Raw genomic sequence first — 21302 nt, 5'->3', positions numbered from 1 at the left:
AGTGACCCCGTGGCGAAGATGTAAACATTTAGAGTGAAGCGTGAAGCGCAAAATCTTGGAGACTCTCTAAGATGGCGGGATAGTGAAAGGATGTCAGGAAGGTTGGGGTTGTTTTGGCCAGGATTTGTGGTTGTTGAGTGGTTTTGGGAGCTCCCTCTTGTCGTTTTGTGAGTATTGGAGATTTGTGGAATCTTTTAGGAAGAAAGGAGATCATTATTGGCCACGTTTGAAGTGAATATTGAGGAGTTGTTTGGTGGTGAGGTTCTAGAAGTTTCTGGCGGTATTTCATGGGGATTATTTCGGTGTTGTAAGTGCCTGGCAGATATTATTTGTGATTGTGGTGAGAAGTGTATTGATCACAGATGTGAGTTAACATTGTGGAGTAAAATCTCTTGTATTATTAGATCTAAGTTATAATATAAGGTAATTATTAAGTATTATTTGTTTGTGTTTCCCTAACATATAACCTGTCACAAATTGGGCTTAAGGGGAGGCACAACAACTGGATGAAAAATATTCATAAAAAAAAAGTTTTCAATATTTTTGTTTGAAACTTTTGCAATGTGCAATGGCACCATTTTCTGATATTATGGTAGTAGGTAGAACATTTTAGTTCATGACGTCGTGACGTCATGACGTCACAGCTTAAAAAATTCACGTAAATTTTAATTTTCACTCTAGAGTTACCAAATTAGTAGAATAACATATTAACCTACCCAAGACAGTTTTTTTGCTAAATTCGTTTTAGTTCGTGAGAAACCGCTTTCGCAATTTCATGAAATAATGACGTCACTATTTTTTTAGCTATATAACGTATCCAGAACAAGACTTTTTCGAATTTCTTAAAACCCTGTCTTGGAAATGTAGACATACCCATTATGTACAAGTATGGTGAGTTTCATTTAGATCCATCAAGTTTTTTGTGCACAGCTACTCATTGAAGTTAAAATTTGACGTTTTGAGATAAATGAGTTTAAAGTTTTGAGTATGACATATTATGTGGTAATTATCGAGGGATTCGATTTCTTTTAATGCATATGTACAACAAATATGTACTACACATGTTTAATATGTACTGCAAAAAATCGCCAATGAAATGTACTTACAGTAGCGAAGTCATTATCCATAACTCGGGGACGTAACAGGCCCCCTCCTCCCTGTACACAAGATTTAAAGTCCACCCAGACATTTAAAAAGGTTCCATCTCGCGACCTTTAAACCGTGTTGCCACCCGGTGTTCGTTATTTACTGACTACGGCTTCATTCTTGAAGCTTTTTTCTATCTAGATATGCGAAATACTAAAAAATGATTTTTTTACCTAATTTTATCATTTCAGCTGTTGTGCCTCCCCTTAATAGGAGAGAATTTATGTAAGCAGAGTTAAGGTGAGTTAAGAAGGTGTTTTTTGTGTTATTGTTCAGAATGGATGAGTCAGGTGAGATGTCAGATCTCTTAAAATCCGGACTCCTAAAACTCTTTAGGTCGCCCAAGATTTCTTGAGTCTCCCTAAGAGCAACCGAGACGTAACAAATAAATGGGGGCCCATCCGGGATTGTGAACTGTTCTGGTGAATATTTGCATAGACTCTCTTCTGGGACACCGTGCCGACCACACCTCTTCCCCGCTCTCCTGTACAAGGCAACAGCTCGCCGGTTTGCCCGCTGCTTGAGCTGCTCTGCCTTCCTTTGTGTCCCAGTGTGAGACGGCTACTCTCTCTCGAGATAACACAGGAGAAGAAGAAGAGACTTGACACGGAGAGTTCCCGTGATGGAAGTGGACGTAGACATGCGGGACTCCATCTCTCCGGGCAAGAGGGGACAGCCTGATACGTCTCCTGATGACAGCCCGGAAAGGTCCCGCTGCTGCACTGCCCAAGATCACCCCCAAGCCCCGGACGAGTACGTTAAGGCCTCGTTCCTGCTCCGAGGTACGGAAGGAGGGCGTCTCTTCGCCAACCCGGCCAAGGTATCTCGTGTCCTCAACGACTCCGCTTTCGGGAAATACATCCTCGAGGGGGAGACCTGCTCCCTAGGCAATGGCTCGTCCCTGATAGTGGCGGTGTGGGCCCACAACCTCCCCAAGATCCCCATGCTACAGTTGGCCTCCTTCACCCCAGGTGAGTGGCCTGTTACCTGCCGTAGAGCAGACCGGGACAGCGGTACTTACCACTACACCAAGGTGGGGCCCCTGGCGGACGACACCACCCTTGAGGAGGTCCGGGACAGCTTCCGTTTCCTGGAGGACAATGAGGTGGTGGAACTTACTTGGCTTCCACCCCATAGCCTGCCACTCTTCGCCACTGGGAAGTGGCTTCAACTCAAGGTGAGAGGTTCCCCACCCAGCAAGGTAGCCATCGACCAGTTGGTGTACTACCCACGCTCCATTCTCCTCCCCCTCCTGCGCTGCCCAGGGTGCCTTATGTTAGGGTACTCCATCAACACCTGCAGGTCCTCGGTCCGCTGTGCCCGCTGTAGTGGCCCCCACCGCTCCCGGAAAGGCGACAAGGGCGAGGTATGTGACAAGCCCTTCCACTGTTTCCAGTGTCAGGGTTCCCATGGGCCCCGGTCACTCCATTGCCCCCACAACCTCCATGCCCAGCAGCTATACACCCGCCTGGCGAGTGAAGGCAAACCCTCCCTGAAATTAACAAGCAGCTGAGGGCCCTCCAGCTGCCTCGACCACAGCGACAGACTCCTACACCAGCCACCCCTGCTCCTACCATCCCAACCCGCTCGGCTGCTCGGGTTGTTGAGCCAGGGTACTCCTTCGCCTCTGTTGCCTCAAGGAACAGGTTTGCTGCTCTACAAGACCCACCCATTGAAGCTGCTATTGTCGCCCAGGAAGAGGACACCATGCCCACTCCTCACATCCCTACACCACCTGCTACCCACGTTGCCCACCATCGGAGGAAGCCAGGTAGGCGTTCGGGTGTACAGCCTCCTCCACCCACCCCGGTACCTGATGCTGAGCCGGGCTCCTGCCTGTAACGGTTGAGGCCGAGGTCCACCATCCTCCCAGGAATGCTCGTCACCCAGAGACACCCCGCCATCACCCTCATCAAGCACCTGGCCAGTATTCTAACTCACCTCCACCTTCTCGACCCTCCTCTCCACCCCAGGACTCCACCAATGCTACAGCCACTGCCAGTACTTCTTCCTCTGCATCTGAGCTCCTCCCCAGCATCCTCGACCTCATTTGGCATGGCTACCACCTCTACCGGGAAGGAGTGTCTTTCCCGGACATCATCGCCACCCTCTGGCCCTCTGTCTCCATAATCCTGACTACTCTCTTCTCATAATGGCCCTCTCCTTTATGTTGTGGAACGCCCGATCCCTTCTCCGCAAAACGCAGGAACTACAAACCCATTTAGGCGACACCCTCCCGTCTGTGGTCGGCATATGCAAGACCTGGCTTCCCCCTCATCTTTTCCTCTCCTTTCCGGGATACAACATCATCCGCAAAGATCGTGGTCAAGGACGTGGAGGAGGAGTCCTTCTCACCACCCATGACTCCCTCGTCTCATCGCCTCTCCCTATCCCGCAGTCTCAAGATGGGAGTCTGGAGGTTGTTGCGGCCAAGGTTGGACTCGGTGGTGGCTGGCTTACAGTGGCAGTCTGCTACAATCCTGGGGTGCAGCTGGCTATTGAGAGTTTATGCACTACTTTTCTACCCTGCAGCCTCCAGTGCTTATAATGAGGGACTTTAATGCCCATCCTACATGTTGGGAGCCTGACCTACCAACTCACCATCACAACACCTCTGGCAACGCTTTCTTCCAAGCCTTGCTAAATCTAACACATGTCTCCTTCCTCAGCCCTCCCGGACTAGCGACCAGGTTTCATCCCCATACTGGTGCCGCCTCGGTGCTCGACCTGTTCCTTGGAGACCCTACCTTCAAGGATTCCACCTTCTGCACTGGACCTTACATGGGCAGCGACCACCTCCCTCTCCTCGCCTCCCTCCCACAAGTCTCCCCACGGCCCCAACCTGGCTGCATGCCCCGCTGGAGGCTCAATTCTTCTGGCTGGACCCGGTACGTGGCTGCGCTTCCCTCCTCACTGGACACCCAACATCTTTCCCTGGATGAAGCTGCCACAACCATTGCTGGGGTGCTGACCGAGGCTGGCACAGCTGCCTTCCCACTCATCACCCGTTGTCGTCCACGCCACCTTGGGAAGCCCTGGTGGGATGCAGCCTGTGCGCAGGCAGTACAGGACCGTCGCCAGGCTTGGAATCAGTGGCGTAGGATCCCCACTATCCAGGCTGGCCGCGCTTACCGCCGCCTGGGACGCCATCTGTGCCAAGACCATCCTCAAGGCAAAGCGGAATGCATGGGACCTGCACTGCTCCACTCTTTCCTTCCGCTCCTTTCCCAAGCGTACCGTGTCCTTTCTCCGCTCCATGGAGGGCAAGTTGGTATCTCAGAACATCCCATTTTCTGATGATGATTCTACCCCACTGGCTGACCCTGAAAAAGCAAAAATCATGTCAGAACACTTCCACCTCAAGATTGGTTTACCTCCTCCTCTTCGTCCGCCCCCAACCCTTACTTCAGTTATTGAAACTGCCGTCTCCTCTCCAGCTCTCCCATCCCTTGCTCAACCATTCAAGCCTCATGAACTCTCCTCAGCCTTAGCTACACTAAAACCCGGTAAGGCGCCAGGCCTTGATAAAGTCCCATACGACTTCATCCGCCACCTCACCCCACCCCTACGTGCCTGCCTCCTACAAATATACAACAGCAGCTGGCAATCAGGGCAGTTTCCATCCACCTGGAAATCCGCCATCCTCATCCCCATCCACAAGCCTGGAAAGGACCCTACACTCCCCTCAGCATACAGGCCCATCAGCCTCCTCTCCTGCATCGGGAAGCTGCTGGAGAGGTTAGTCAACACCCGCCTCACCTGGTGGTTAGAAGCTAACAACAAGCTAGTAGAGGAGCAGTGTGGCTTCCGCCCTCACCGGAGTACCCTGGATTTGCTGGGGCAAATTGAGTATCACATCTGTGACACTTACTGCCAGCGTCAAGTCATGACGGCCCTCTTCCTTGACCTGGAGGACGCATTTGATTCTGCACCACATGAGGGCATCGTGTACAAGCTGGCACTCATGGGCATCACTGGCACCACCCTTGCCTGGGTGCGCGACTTCCTCACCAGTCGCTCATTCCAAGTGGCCGTTGGTGCATCACTGTCACCTTCCCAAGGAATTCATTGTGGCGTCCCTCAGGGATCCATTCTCAGCCCCCTTCTGTTCAATGTTCTTCTCTCTGACCTACAGGTTCCTACCCACTCTCACCTTCTCTATGCTGATGACATTACCATCGTCAGTCGAGCACCCACACTTTCCGAGGCTCAGGATCACCTGCAGGAGGCGGCCACCACCGTGGGTGCATGGATGACAACCTGGGGGCTACAAGTTAGTGCTTCAAAGAGCTCTCTCATGTGTTTCACCATGAGAAAGCTTCCAACTCCACCTACCGTCACCTTAAGTGGGGAGGCTGTTCCATACTCAACCTCACACACCCTCCTCGGACTGCGGTTGGATGGCCCTCGCCTCTCCTGGGTAAATCACATCAGTTATCTCCGCACCTCCTGCAACAAACGCCTGGATGTGATGAAGCGAATAGCTGGCATCCGCTGGGGAGCCAGTCGTGACCTGCTCCTCCACTACTATAAGACCACCATCAGGGCCAAAATGCAGTATGCCAGCTGCTTCTATGGGTCAGCTGCCTACTCCAACCTCCTCAAGCTTGACCCCATTCAGAACGCTGCCTTGAGGATCTCTATGGGGGGCCATGAGATCCTCCCCAGTTGTTTCTCTACAAGCAGAGAGTGGTATTCCTCCACTGTCCACCCACAGACGGATGACCTTGTGCCAACAATACTACAGGATACTGGGCCTGCCTGCTTCCCATCCCCTCTACCCTCCACTCCAACTCAGGGGTGGATCAGCAAGCTCCTGTATGGCTCCCCGCTGCCCGTCAGCCACTAATAGTGCGTGCCCTGCTCAGCCTAACCATTCTCCACTTACCACCACCACCTCCACAGCCTGTCAACCCCTACTCACCTTTTCCTTCATGGCTGGACGTCTCCCATAATTTTGCTCTCCACGTTCCTGGGCTTCCTCCCAAACCATCTGTGAGTGGATTAGCAGCAGCCCACTTCCAACAGCTGGACCGGTCCATTTATCACCACCACCTTAAGATCTACACGGACGGCTCCAGAGATGCCTCCCTGCCCTCCTCGGCAGCAGCTATATATGACGCCAGTACTGCTATCTGTAAGACATGGAGGCTTCCTGAGTACACAGATGTCCTTACCACGGAGCTCTTTGCCCTTCTCCAGGCCCTCATCTACCTCCGCACCTCTCACCCGACGTCCATGGTGGTAATTTACACCGACTCCCGCTCATCTCTCTCTCTCCTCCTATCCCGGCAGCCATCCTCCGCCACAACCCTCATCCACTCCATCCAGAGCACCTTCCTCCATCTCCTGAACACTGGCTGGGATATCACCTTCCAGTGGGTGCCTTCCCACAGTGGCATCCGGGGGAATGAAGTGGTGGATGCTGCTGCCAAGATGGCCTTAACCCATGTAAACATTACCCCCCTATCCCTCCAGCTTCATTCTGCCAAACAGCTCATATCTCGCCTCTGCCACTCATCCTGGGACTCTTCACTCAACACCGCACTCCGAGTCACCTCTATGGGCCTTTACCGTAGCGACTCATCTCCACAGCCTTGGGTCAGGAAACAGTCCCGCATCCTAGATGTAGCACTCACCTGCCTCCGTCTGGGCCACACAAGACTCACAGCACACCTGCATCGCCTTGGTCTATCACTGGACCCCTACTGCCCCTGGTGCAGGATGGTCGAGGAAACCATCGAACACTTCCTCTTACACTGGCCCCGCTTCCACTCCCACTGTGTTGTGCTCTGTGATCACCTTGTTGCCTTGGGTGTGTCTACCTTTGACCTGCCCACCCTGCTGGTGGCGGTGGGCGTCCACTCCTCACACCAAGCTACGGTTCTCTGCCTCACCTGCGTCTTCCTGAAGAAGTGTGGACAACTTCCCCACCTGTGATCACCTCATAGGCCTCCACCAGAGCTCATAGGATCTGTAAGATCATCGAAGCCCGAAAACAACAACAACAACAATATTTGCATATATATACAGTGTTTAAATTGTATTTTGTAATATTTTGGTGGTAGACCCATTTTGTGTAAAATTATAAACTGTGACAAATTGTAAATATGGCGAGTGAGAAGCTAAATGCATTCTTCCAAACTAAGGAAATCTACCGTTTGTACCAACTCACCAAGGAAGAACTATGTAAGGTTGCAGAGTTGATAGGAATTGTGTTGGAGGGGAGGGGAAGGAAGACATGCAGAGAGAGTTAAAGGGTGCTTTGTTGAAGAGAGGTTGGTTTAAATCTGTTGATGAAGAGGGAATTGATGATGAAGGGTCTGGTAGAGATTTTGAAGGTTTTGGAGCATCCTCCTTGGTTAAGTTAATGGGAGGTCTTAATAGAAGTGAGAAAATGGAGCTTATCAAACTACAAATCCAAGCAGATAAGGATATAGAGAAAGAAAAATTGAGAATAGAAGCTGAGAAGGAGGTTAAGTTGAAACAAATTGAAATGGGAGGTGGTGGTAGAGAGAACAGAGATGTAGATAAGAGAGAAAGACATGTGCCTATATTTGTGGAAGGGGAAGAAGAGAGCTTCTTCCTTCAGTTTGAGAAAACTGCTAAACTGAGGTGTTGGGATAAGGAAGATTGGGCGCTTTTGGTCCAGTCTAAATTTATGGGAAAGGCCAGAGATGCCTATGCGAGTTTGGACATTGATGAAGTGGGTGATTACGAGGTGGTTAAAGAGGCAGTGTTGCATTCGACCTTGCTCAGCCCTAGGGTGTATAGGGAAAGGTTCTGAAACACGAAGAAGCGCCCAGGCTCCACCTATCTGGAAATGGCGAGGGAGTGTGACCTTAAGTTCGACCGCTGGAACACTTCATGGACCAAGTCCATCCTGACTTAAAATTTGAGCTCATATCACACGGGGTTGATGATATTATGGTGGCTGGACGTAGAGCAGATTGATACTGTGAAGCCCGTGGATTCTGTAAGGATGACCAAGGTAGTAAGAGGTCTTTCTTCAACAAGGCTGAAGGACAACACAAGTCCAAAAACATCAGTTATACAATGAGCTCAGGGCAATACCAAAAGTTTTACCAACCAAAGCCCTACAATTACAACAATTATGGTAATCAATACAACCACAGCAACCCCATGAGCCACTCTAACCAACCAAGAGCACCTAACCACAACATGAGGTCAAATGTTTCTAGAAATTAGCGAGATGGTTCCTCTTGCAAGAGGGATGGAACATTTGGAGATGGTGGAGCCGTAAAGTGCCTGTCCTGTGGAGTTGCAGGACATAGAAAGTATGAATGCCCCAAAAGTAAACCAAAACCTGTGGGAGCTGTGGCGGCACAGAAAGATTTGCTGGAGTTTGTACGGAGAATGGCCCCATGTCGTCATTGGAACGACAGTGTGAAGAGTTTGAACACTTCACTGTCAAGGGTAAAGTGAATTTAAATGGAGGTCAAGAGAAGGAAATAAAGATCCTGAGGGATACGGTGGCAAACCAATGCCTCATACTCCACAATATTCTGCCATGGTATGCTGAGAGTGACACAGGAAGGGAAGTCACTTGCAAAGGGGCTGGTGGAAATTTCAGGTTACCCCTTCATACTATGTGGTTGGACTGTGGATACGTCACAGGTGAAGTGACGGTAGGGGTCAAGGACACATTGCCTGTTGATGGAGTTGATATATTGATGGGAAATTATTTGGGAGGGAAAAATGTCATCCCAAACTTGCAAATAGTGGAGAACCCAGCACGGTAGATTCTGGAAAACAACTCTCCAACAACTATCCTTGATCCTACTCCTATGGAGGATATGGTGCCAGAAGTGTTTCCAGTCTGTGCTGTAACCAGAGCCATGGAGGAGGATGAGGTGGCACAAGAGGTCTGGGTGATTTCTTTGTGGAACCTAATGAATTGAAAAATAGCTCAGAGAACGAAAGAAACACGATGGTTGAGCAATCAGTGGAACCAGTGGTTGAGATGGAGGTTGATAAATGTACCTTGATACGGGAACAAGAAAAGGATGAGAGCTTAAAAGTGTTGTGGAGTGAAGCGAGGAGAGCTGGTGATGTTGATGAAGACTATGTAGGATGTTATGTGGAAGGTGGAGTTTTGATGAGGAACTGGAGACCTTTGGATGCCCCTACAAATGAACACTGGAAGGTTAGGAGGCAAATTGTGATACCTAAAGTGTATAGGAACAAAATCCTAGAGATGGCACACGAAAGAAGTCAGGAGGTCATCTTGGTGTCAGGAAAACGTTGGGTAATGTAGTGTGCCACTTCTATTGGCCGAAGCTTAAAACTGATGTGGCAAATTATTGTAAAACCTGTGCTTTGTGTCAAAGAGTTGGTAAGCCGAATCAACTGATTCAGCCTGCCCCTCTCAAGCCTATACCTGTGATTGAGGATCCATTCTCCAAAATTGTAATTGATTGTGTGGGACCCTTACCCAGAACTAGAAAGGGTCACCAATATTTGTTAACCATCATGTGTGCTTCCTCTAGATTCCCTGAGGCTGTTCCCCTCAGGAGCATCCACTCTAAAAACGTTGTGAGGGAGTTGATTAAGTTTTTCTCATGGGTGGGTATGCCAAAAGTAATCCAGTCTGATCAGGGTAGTAATTTCACCTCTACAGTATTTAAGGAAATTTTGAGGGATTTGAAAATTGAACAAACACTGTCAAGTGCTTATCATCCTCAATCACAGGGTTGTGTGGAGAGGTTCCACCAAACAATGAAAAATACTTTGAGAATGTATTGTGAGGAGATGAACTTAGATTGGGATGAGGCCCTACCCTTGTTGTTGTTTGCTTTGAGGGACAGTGTTCAGGAATCAACAAGGTTTAGTCCATTTGAATTGGTGTATGGACATGAAGTAAATGGGCCTCTCAGGATGATAAAAGAAAAGTGGTTGGGAAGAGATGATCCACCCAATATAGTTAAATATGTGTCAAATTTTAAAAGTAGACTGATGAAAGCTAGAGAGATTGCTCAGGAAAACTTGAAAAGTAGCCAAGGGGAAATGAAGAGATGGTATGATAGAAAGGCGAGATTTAGAACATTTCAGGCAGGGGATAAGGTGTTAGTGTTGTTCCCCCTTCAAAATGATCCATTCAGAGCTAGATTTAATGGTCCATGGGAGATAGAGAAAAAGATAAGTGATGAAAATTATGTGGTTGCAACACCTGGAAGAAGGAAGAAAAATCAGTTGTGCCACATAAACATGCTAAAACCATTCCATGAAAGGGTAGAGGGTGAATGTGAAGTGGGAAGTAACCCCAAAAGTGTGGCTATGGTAAATGCTGCTGAGGAGATTGAGGAAAAGTGGGCTGAAGAGAAATTGAGTAAATGTGAAGGAGTAGTTTTAGAAAGTTCAGGCATCTTAGAAAACTTGGATCAAAAGTTGAGGCACATTAGGTCAGAAAGAAAGGAAAACCTGACTGAACTAATCCAGGGTCACGAGTCTCTTTTCCCTAATGCACCGAGAAAAACAAATGTGGTGGTGCATGATGTAGATGTGGGTGAAGCAGAACCAATAAAACAACACCCATATTGAGTAAACCCACAGAAAAGAGCCATTATGAGGAAAGAGATTGAGTACATGTTAGAGAATGATTTAATAGAACCCAGTGAGAGTCCATGGAGTTCACCCTGTGTATTAGTCCCAAAACCTGGACAGGACTCTTTTAGATTCTGTACTGACTATAGGAAAGTAAATATGGTGACCAAGGCTGATGCATATCCGATAGCCAGAATAGATGACTGTATTGATAATGTGGGTAATGCAAATTTCATCACAAAAATTGACTTATTGAAAGGGTATTGGCAAGTAGAATTGACTGAGAGGGCAAAATCTATCTCAGCTTTTGTCACCATAGATGGCTTGTACCAGTACAAAGTCCTCCCATTTGGAATGAAAAACAGCGGAAGTAGTTTCCAAAGGCTCATGAATAAGGTACTGAGAGATGTGAAAAATTGTTCAGTGTACATAGATGATATTTTGTTGTATACAGAGACTTGGGAGGAACATGTCAAATTGATTGAAGAAGTTTTCAGGAGATTAAATGAGGCCAACCTCACTATTAACTTGGCTAAAAGTCAGTTTGTGCACAATAATGTAGAGTACTTAGGATTCAACATTGGAAATGGACAAGTAAAAACAGTGGAGGCTAAAGTAAAGGGTATTGTAGATCTCCCTCCACCGACCAACAGAAAAGAGATTCTGAGATTTCTGGGGGCTAATGGATATTATAGGAGATTTTGTAGAAATTTTCAGATGTTGCTATGCCCCTTACTAAATTGTTAAGTAAGAAGTCAAAATTTAAATGGGATGAAAAGTGTCAGGAGGCTTTTCAGAAAATTAAGGGCATGTTAATTAATGCTCCAGTTTTGCGTTTTCCTGACTTCGAGAGGGCGTTCATTTTGTATGTTCATGCAAACCCAGCTGGTATTGGAGGTATTCTCATGCAGGAGTATGAGGGAGTAGAACACCCTGTGGGATATTATTCAAGAAAACTGTTACTATACCAATGTTCATAAAGTACTATAGAGAAAGAAGCCTTAGGAGTTATTATGAGTTTAAATAATTTTGATGTATATGTGAAGGGCTCTGGGCAGCCCATACAAGTGTTTACAGCTCATAATCCTCTTGTATTCTTGCATAAAATGAAGAATACTAATCAGAGATTGATGAGGTGGTGTTTAGTTTTGCAGGATTATGATCTGGAGATGAATCATGTGAAAGGAAATTATAATGTATTAGCAGATTTTTTTTTTTTTTTTTTTTTTTTTACACGTAGGGAAGAGAGCCAGCCAAGGGGAAAAAAAAGAAAGTTAGAAAAAGGCCCACTTGAGGGCTGGCTCTCCAAAGAGTTCAAAAGTGCCAAAACCGTCAGCCAGAATTAGGGAACAAGTGCCTCGATACCTCCCTCTTAAAAGAAGACAAGTTGTAGGAATTCGGAAATACAGATGCAGGGAGGAAGTTCCAGAGTTTACCAGTGAAAGGGATGAATGATTGAGCGTACTGGTTAACTCTTGCATTAGAGAGTTGGACAGAATAAGGATGAGAGGAAGAAGAAAGCCTTGTGCAGTGTGGCCGCAGGAGGAGGGGAGGCATGCAGTTAGCAAGATCAGTAGAACAGTTACAATGAAAATAGCGATAAAATATAGAAAGGGATGCAACATTTCGGCGGTGAGAAAGACACTGAAGACAGTTAGTCAGAGGAGGGGAATTGATGAGACAAAGAACTTTCGATTCCACCCTATCAAGCAAAGCTGTGTGACTGGAACCCCCCAAACATGCGAAGAGTACTCCATACAGGGATGGATAAGGCCCTTATACAGAGTAAGCAGTTGGAGGGGCGAGAAAAACTGTCGGAGACGCCTCAGAACACCTAATTTCGTAGAAGCTGTTTTAGCAAGAGATGAGATGTGAGGTTTCCAGTTAAGATTATGAGCAAAGGACAGACCGAGGATATTCATTGTGGAAGAGGGAGACAGTTGAGTGTCATTGAAGAAAAGGGAATAGTTGTCTGGAAGGTTGTGTTGAGTTGATAGATGGAGGAATTGAGTTTTTGAGGCATTGAAAACTACTAGATTTTTTCTGCCCCAATTGGAAATCTTAGAAAGATCGGAAGTCAGGCGTTCCGTGGTGTCCCCGCATGATCTGTTGATTTCCTGAATGGTTGGACGTCTCTGAAAGAACGTGGAAAGATGTAGGGTGGTGTCATCAGCGTAGGAGTGGATAGGCCAAGAAGTTTGGTTAAGAAGGTCATTAATGAATAATAGAAAGAGAGTGGGTGACAGGACAGAACCCTGAGAAACACCACTATTAATAGGTTTAGGAGAAGAGCAGTAGCCATCTACCACAGCAGCAATAGAGCGGTCGGAAAGGAAGCTTGAGATAAAGTTGCAGAGAGGAGGATAGAAGCCGTAGGAGGGCAGTTTTGAAATCAAAGCTTTATGCCAGACTCTATCAAAAGCTTTTGATATGTCTAACACAACAGCAAAAGTTTCACTGAAATCTCTAAAAGAGGATGACCAAGACTCAGTAAGGAAAACCAGAAGATCACCAGTAGAGCGACCTTGACGGAAACCAGACTGGCGATCAGACAGAAGATTGTGAAGTGACAGATGTTTGAGCATCTTCCTATTCAGGATAGATTCAAAAACTTTAGACAAGCAAGAGATTAAAGCTATAGGACGGTAGTTTGAGGGCTTAGAACGGTCACCCTTTTTAGGAACAGGCTGATTGTAGGCGAACTTCCAGCAGGAAGGAAAAGTAGAAGTCGATAGACAAAGTTGGAAGAGTTTGGCCAGGCAAGGTGCAAGCACAGAAGCACAGTTTTTGAGAACAATAGGAGGGACCCCATCAGGTCCATAAGCCTTCCGAGGGTTTAGGTCAGCAAGGGCATGGAAAACATCATTACGAAGAATTTTGATTGTAGACATGAAATAGCCAGAGGGAGGAGGAGAGGGAGGGACAAGCCCAGAATCGTCTAAGGTGGAGTTGTGAGCAAAGGTTTGAGAAAAGACTTCAGCTTTAGAGACAGAAGAGATGGCAGTGGTGCCATCAGGATGAAATAAAGGAGGGAAAGATGAAGAAGTGAAGTTATTTGAGATGTTTTTGGCTAGATGCCAGAAGCCACGAGGAGAGTTTGAGTTTGAAAGATTTTGACATTTTCTATTTATGAAAGAGTGTTTGGCAAGTTGAAGAACAGACTTAGCATGATTCCGTGCAGAGATATAAAGTGCATGAGATTCAGGAGATGGAAGGCTCAAGTACCTTTTGTGGGCAACCTCTCTATCATGTATAGCACGAGAACAGGCTGAGTTAAACCAAGGTTTAGAAGGTTTAGGTTGAGAAAAAGAATGAGGAATGTACGCCTCCATGCCAGATACTAACACCTCTTATGTGTTCAGCACAAAGAGATGGGTCTCTGACATGGAAGCAATAATCATTCTAAGAAAAATCAGCATAATACCTCCTCAGGTCCCCCTACTGGCAGAGGCAAAATTCCAGAGGGACCTTCGCTTTGGGGGATCCTGCGGAGGGATTGGAAAAATAAGACAAGATACAGAAATGAGATTGTGATCGGAGGAGCCTAACGGAGATGAAAGGGTGACAGCATAAGCAGAAGGATTAGAGGTGAGGAAGAGATCAAGAATGTTGGGCGAGTCTCCAAGACGGTCAGGAATACGAGTAGAGTGTTGCACCAGTTGCTCTAGGTCATGGAGGATAGCAAAGTTGAAGGCTAGTTCACCAGAGTGGTCAGTGGATGGAGAGGAAAGCCAAAGCTGGTGGTGAACATTGAAATCTCCAAGAATGGAAATCTTAGCGAAAGGGTAGTGGGACAGAATGTGCTCCACTTTAACATAACATATAACATAACATAAATAATAAGATAACAAAGGGCCACCAGGGCCCATCTAGGTTATCCTGTATCGGTCGCACAGCGACCTCGTCATCAGTACTTAAAGATACACTTACAAGTACACAATACATTATATACTAATTTTAAATATTTGGCCCATTAACAGGGCTAAGTCCTGCAGCAAAATCCTCAACAATTTGTGGTCCCCATACATGGGGATCATGTCTTATTTAACTATAGTAAATTTCTTATAAAAACTATCATGCAGTGCTATACATAATTATAAATCTAATATATTTAAGTGCTTATCTAATCTGTTTTTAAACATTGTCAAACTAGTGCTATTTACAACCGTCTCTGGCAATGCATTCCAGAAGTCTACCACCCTATGACTAAAGAAATATTTTCTTATATTTAACCTGCAGCCTTGCTTTCTAATCTTCCTGCCATGATTTCTAGTCCTACTTCCCTCCTCTAAGGTAAAGAAAGATCTCACATCTATGTAGTTTGTATCTGAGAACATTTTAAATAACTCTATCATATCCCCTGTTATACATCTCCTCTCAAATGAAAACATGTTTAATGCCTTTAATCTATCTCTATACTCCAGGCGCTTCAAAGCTGGTATCATCCTAGTTGCTCTTCTCTGAACTGCTTCTAACATGTTGATATCCTGCCCATAGTGAGGTGACCAGGCCTGTATGCAATACTCAAATTGGGGCCTAACATAGGAATTATATAAGCTACGCACCACTTCCTTACTTTTATAACTAACATTTCTGTTTATAAAACCCAGGATCCTATTTGCCCTATTTCTTGCTTCTAAACATTGCTTTGAAAATTTCATAGTCCTGTCTATCACTACTCCTAAATCCTTTCCTTCCTCTACTGCCTCTAGCCAACATCCCTCCATCTCATAGTTAAAGTTTGTGTTGTCTTTACCTAAATGCATAACCTGACACTTATCAGAATTAAACTCCATCTGCCACCTGTCTGCCCATGCTATCAGCCTGTCCAGGTCTCGTTGTATTCTGTAATTGTCCTTTTCACCCTGTACTGCACATGCTATCTTAGTATCATCTGCAAACTTTGATACTTTGCTACTAATTCCTATATCTAAATCGTTAATGTACACCAATAAAAGAAGAGGTCCTAGCACTGATCCTTGGGGTACCCCACTAACCACTTCCTTCCACTCAGACATTGCCCCATTTAATACTACTCTCTGTTTCCTATCAGAAAGCCATTCACTAATCCAATCAACTTACCTACCCCCTATCCCATGTAGTCTCAATTTGTACACTAGCCTCCTATGCGGTACCTTATCAAACGCCTTGCTAAAATCTAGATATATAACATCTATGCTATTTCCATCATCTAACTCCTTGGTAATATATTCTAAGATATCGAGCAAATTTGTAAGACAGGACCTCCCTGATCTAAAGCCATGTTGGGTATCTCTAATTAATCTATTCTCATTTAAATGCTCCCAAATACTACCCTTAATGATTTTCTCTAGTATCTTACATACTATACTAGTTAAACTGATCGGTCTATAATTATTCGCATCATCCTTCCTACCTTTTTTAAATACTGGAGTAACATTAGCTAACTTCCAGTCCTGAGGTATCTCAGCAAACCTAAGTGATCTTTCAAAGATTAACTTAAGTGCTTCAGAAATACTGTCTACACCCTCCCCTAAGTACTATGGCATGTAGCTCATCAGGACCACTGGCTTTCCTATCGTCTAGTTCAAGAATAAATTTCCTAATAATTCCCGGTTTTATATCAGTATTTTCTAAAGCTCTTAAACTACTCCGTCGCACTGTTTGAAACAGGATTTCCTATTCTTTCCCTAGTAAATACTGAAGAAAATTGTTCATTCAATAATTCTACTATGTCTTCATTTTGATCCACTACTACACCATCTTTTCTGAGTGGTCCAATCCTATCCTTATTTCTTTTATCACTGACCTTGTAATAACTATATAATTTTTTGGGATCTTTACTCCCAGCTCTAGCTAGTTTTATCTCTGCCTGCCTTTTACTTTTTTTTTTTTTTTAGAAGTGGATGCTTAGTCTCGGGCACCATCAAGTCATAAGGCATCCTAATTAGGTGCCTTACTTCTCTTTTGGGAAGGAGATGTGATGATATATGTATATTTCAATAGAAATGTATGTATTGTTTTTGTAGTTACATTATTATGAGTTGTATATGTTTAAGTGTAGAGTGAATTATTATTTTGTTTTAAAGCAAGATGTAAATAGTGATCCCGTGGCGAAGATGTAAACATTTAGAGTGAAGCGCGAAATCTTGGAGACTCTCAGATGGCGGGATAGTGAAAGGGTGTCGGGAAGGCTGGGGTTGATTTGGCCAGGATTTTTGGTTGTTGAGTATTTTTGGGAGCTCCCTCTCGTCGTTTTGTGAGTATTGGAGATTTGTGGAATCTTTTAGGAAAAAAGGAGATCATTATTGGCCACGTTTGGAGTGAATATTGAGGAGTTGTTTGGTGGTGAGGTTCTAGAAGTTTCTGGCAGTATTTCATGGGGATTATTTCAGTGTTGTAAGTGCCTGGCAGATATTATTTGTGATTGTGGTGAGAAGTGTATTGATCACAGATGTGAGTTAACATTGTGGAGTAAAATCTCTTGTATTATTAGATCTAAGTTATAATATAAGGTAATTATTAAGTATTATTTGTTTGTGTTTCCCTAACATATAATCTGTCACAAATTGGGCTTAATAGGAGAGAATTTGTTAGCAGAGTTAAGATGAGTTAAAAAGGTGTTTTTGTGTTATTGTTCGGAACGGATGAGTCAGGTGAGATATCAGATCTCTTAAAATCCAGACTCTTAAAACTCTTTAGGACGCCCAAGATTGCTTGAGTCTCTCTAAGAGCAACCGGGACGTAACTATATATATATATATATATATATATATATATATATATATATATATATATATATATATATATATATATATATATATATACACACACACACACAGGCAAGCCCCGTTTAGTGAAAGTTCACACAACGAAATTTCGCCACAACTAAGCTTTCATTTTACTACCATCTGCTCGTTTAATGAACACCAAACTCGCTTTAAAATGAAGTTTTATCCAGGTAATTTTTTCCAAATTTGAAAGCCCCACTGTATCACGCAACCTGACAGGCTTTTGAATACACCAGGAGCTGCTGGTACTAAGGCCTGCCTCAGGAGAAATCCTGAGACACCTGTAGAATAAAGATCAAGATCAAGCCTCTCGTGGACAAAACACGCACCACTCACTCCCCCGTCAAAAAATAACAGCGTCAGTAGCAGCTCGTCTTCCCTAGCTCAACTTACCACCAAAATGCCCTGCAATGTGGCCTAGCATTCCTAAGAAGACCAGGAAGTCTCTTACTCTTGAATTGAAGCTGGATATTATTCACAGACATGAGAGAGGCCAGAAAACTAATAACATTGCTGACCACCATCTTGACTCCATCTACTGTCTACTATTTTCAAGTCAGCAGACTCTATTAAGAAGGCTGGTGAGACCGTATCTTCCTTGCAAACTAGAAGAACCACCTGAACTCGTGACTCTACAATGGATAAAATGGAAAGCCTTGTGGAAATATGGTACATAAGTTTTGTATGCGGTACAATGATGCGCACTTTGTTTACATTCCACAGGTTGTCGGTTAGTGTCTTTCCCGTTTCACTCTCCCTGCCTTCATAAAGTTAAGACCATCAACATTATAAAGTTACGTACATACATACATTAGTGTACATTATAATGACTTAAACTACCTGAATGTTTAACTTCATAATTTTTACTTTCATTAAACCTTTTACTGTACTATGATGCACTCTCGCTTTGCTGACTCTCAATGGAAGTTCAAATCAGGGGTTAAACTTGTTATTATCAGTTCACTTAATGAAGTTTCGCTTAACGAAGTGTTTTTTAGGAACGTAACCTCTTCGTTAAGCGGGAGTTGCTTGTATATATATATATATATATATATATATATATATATATATATATATATATATATATATATATATATACACAGTAAAGTCCCGGGTTATGTCGGTCTCGAGTTACGTCAAACTCATAGTTACGTCAGTCCACTATAAGGCAATTTAAGATTAGAAAAATTAAAAATTGGTGGTTGCCCGCCACACCGCCCGCCTCACGCTTGAATACAATAACACCCTGCCTCAGTTCCACCACACCATCGCCCCTGGCAAGAGTGTTATCCTACTTCTGCGTTTACTGACTCAAGTTCTTAGTATCTTGCTCAATGGCACCAAAGAGAAAACATCTTAGTGACAGCAGTGATGCTAAGAAAAGGAAAACCATTACTCTACAAGAAAAGAGGACATAATTAAAAGACATGAGAAGGGAGGCAGCAGCTGTGTGTGAGGGAGGGAAGAAGAAAATGGGAAGCCCGTCACCATGACAACGGGGAGGTTGACGACCTTGAGGGCTCGCACACCGATCACAACAATAACAACTCCGGAGCCTTCGCCTGGGCCACACGACACTCGCAGCTGACTTGCACCGTCTGCTGATCCCTATTGCCCTTTCCTATTGCATTTCCTGCCCCGCTGCAATGCACTACGCTCCCAGCTGTCCGCCCTGTGGGCGTCACAACATTCGACCTGCCCACCCTCTTGGCGGCCTCAGGCGTCCACCCCTCTCGGCAACCTGCAGTCCTTCGCGTTCGTGGCCCTAATCAACAACAAAAACAAGCTTGTGCTTCATATTCCTACATAGTTGTAAATAATATAAAAATATAACCTTTAACTTACCTGAATGACCATAAACAATGATTGGTTGAAAACTCGATAATATGCTTTGAAATGTACAGAAACTTGAGTTATGTACAAAATCGACTTACATCATGTTTCAGGAACGTAACTCTGATGTAAACCGAGACTGTATATATATATATATATATATATATATATATATATATATATATATATATATATATATATATATATATATATATATATATATATATATATATATATATATATATATATATATATATATATATATATACAGTGGTACCTTTAGATACAAAAGCATTTGTATACGAAAATTTCATTTTACGAAATAAAATGCGAAGATTTTTTTTGCTTCATAATACGAAAAATTGCTCAGCATACGAAAGATACAAAACAAAACTTGAAATTCCTGCGTGCAGAAAATTAAAAAATTCTTGCCATATAGAAACTGGAAAAAATAAATAAATGCCTTATTTTACTGCTTGCAAGACGCTACATCTTGGAAGACGCACCCTAATATTTGAAAGAAATTTCTAAGAATAAAAAAAAGTCATTCTCATACACGAACACATTCATCATATACCCGACCACTAAACACAAAAACTTCAGAAGCAAGGAGTCTGCAAGACACTATTGTTTCAGCACTCATTACAAATTTGCTGGAGCACTCACCACAAATTTAAAACCATGTAAATAAAAACCCATTGGTAAATACGTATACACAGTTATGGAAATATTCAATAAACAACAGTCTGTACTTACATTAAATAATTTGTTGGGTTTCCTTTCCTCCTGATGACATCCTTAAGCCTCATGGAGACAGACAGTGCCAGATTTCTAAGTATTTGGGGGTCAATACAATCCCATGAGGCACGAATCTCCCTCTTGAGCTTAGGAACAGACGACTCGTCCTTCCCCTGCAGATCTCTTTTCATGATCTGCCACAGGTTTTCTATGGGGTTAAGGTCCGGGCTGTTACCCGGCCAATCATCAATAAACTGCACCTCACAATCACGAAGCCCATGGGTTACTGATTTGGCTGTATGAGGCTTGGCCCCATCTTGCTGGAAGACAATAGCCTCAGTGTCTTCAAATGCCTGGGGCAGAACGTCACACAGCAACTCTAAGTAATTGTACTGATTTACTTTCTCTTTATTATGAAAAAAATGAAGTTGTGCCTTTCTGTGACCGGTAAAGGCACCCCACACCATCAAAGGGTCTGGATGCTTAACCATAGCACATGTGTAGCGGGGGTCTAGTGGGTCACTACCGCGTGGCCTGTACACGTTTCCGTCCCTATTGCAAGTCACCGTAAGGTGCTTTCATCGGACCATAGTACAGTCAGCCACTTCTCATCCCACGCTCTGTATTTCCTGGCAAACTGAACCCTATTCACTTTGTGCGTACGGATGAGGAGGGGCTTCTTCAATGTGCGATGGTTGCTGTAGCCCAGCTCGGCTATGAGGCGGGACGCCATACGCACAGAGACGTCTCCCAGCAACCTAGGGTTTTCTTCCTTAATTTTTCTGGCTGAGATACGAGGGTTAGATTCTAAGACACGCTTCACTATGTTCCTGCAACAATCACTGGTGTTTCTACTAGGCCCTGGCCTTCTTTCATGGGTTGGTGTGTCCCGGCTGGCCTGCTGGTTGAATCTGGCAACCCAACGGCGTACAGAACGCTCACTCACACCAAGTTGTGCAACTATATCCTTTGTTTGCAGCCCAGATTCTTTCAATGCGATGATCTGAGCGATCTTATCATGTGCTAAATATGTGTTTTTCCCCATATTAAGAACACAGAACCACTGATAACACTGCAACGTGGCAATAACACGTGGTATTAATCGTCGTGAGTCTCGTGAAAACGTCGTCCACTGGCAACTGGAGAGTGATTAAGCCATTTTTGGCGCCTGCAGCATTAAGCTCCGCTCACGAGCTGTCGGCCACACCGGCCAACTACCAAGTCCTAAAAGTTTCGTACAGAGTATCGATC

At 44.6% G+C, this 21302-nt stretch overlaps 2 protein-coding genes across 2 annotated transcripts; one reads left to right on the top strand and one right to left on the bottom strand.

Annotated features, from left to right (window-relative positions):
• Nucleotides 1-3693: 3693 nt before the first annotated feature.
• Nucleotides 3694-7086, top strand: LOC123511112. The gene is made up of 3 exons (XM_045266734.1): nucleotides 3694-4184; nucleotides 4264-5983; nucleotides 6175-7086. Exons 1-3 carry the CDS (start codon nucleotides 3694-3696, stop codon nucleotides 7084-7086), a joined length of 3123 nt encoding a protein of 1040 aa, XP_045122669.1.
• A 4495-nt stretch (nucleotides 7087-11581) lies between these two features.
• On the bottom strand, nucleotides 11582-21096 carry LOC123511111. The gene is made up of 3 exons (XM_045266733.1): nucleotides 20647-21096; nucleotides 20167-20404; nucleotides 11582-11643 (listed from the first exon to the last, which is right to left on the bottom strand). The coding sequence occupies exons 1-3, from the start codon at nucleotides 21094-21096 to the stop codon at nucleotides 11582-11584; spliced, it is 750 nt and encodes a 249-aa protein (XP_045122668.1).
• Between the last annotated feature and the right edge of the window lie 206 nt (nucleotides 21097-21302).

Source organism: Portunus trituberculatus, chromosome 31, assembly GCF_017591435.1.
Source record: "Portunus trituberculatus isolate SZX2019 chromosome 31, ASM1759143v1, whole genome shotgun sequence".
Lineage (NCBI taxonomy): Eukaryota > Metazoa > Arthropoda > Malacostraca > Decapoda > Portunidae > Portunus > Portunus trituberculatus.
This window is presented reverse-complemented; position numbering and strand designations above follow the sequence as displayed.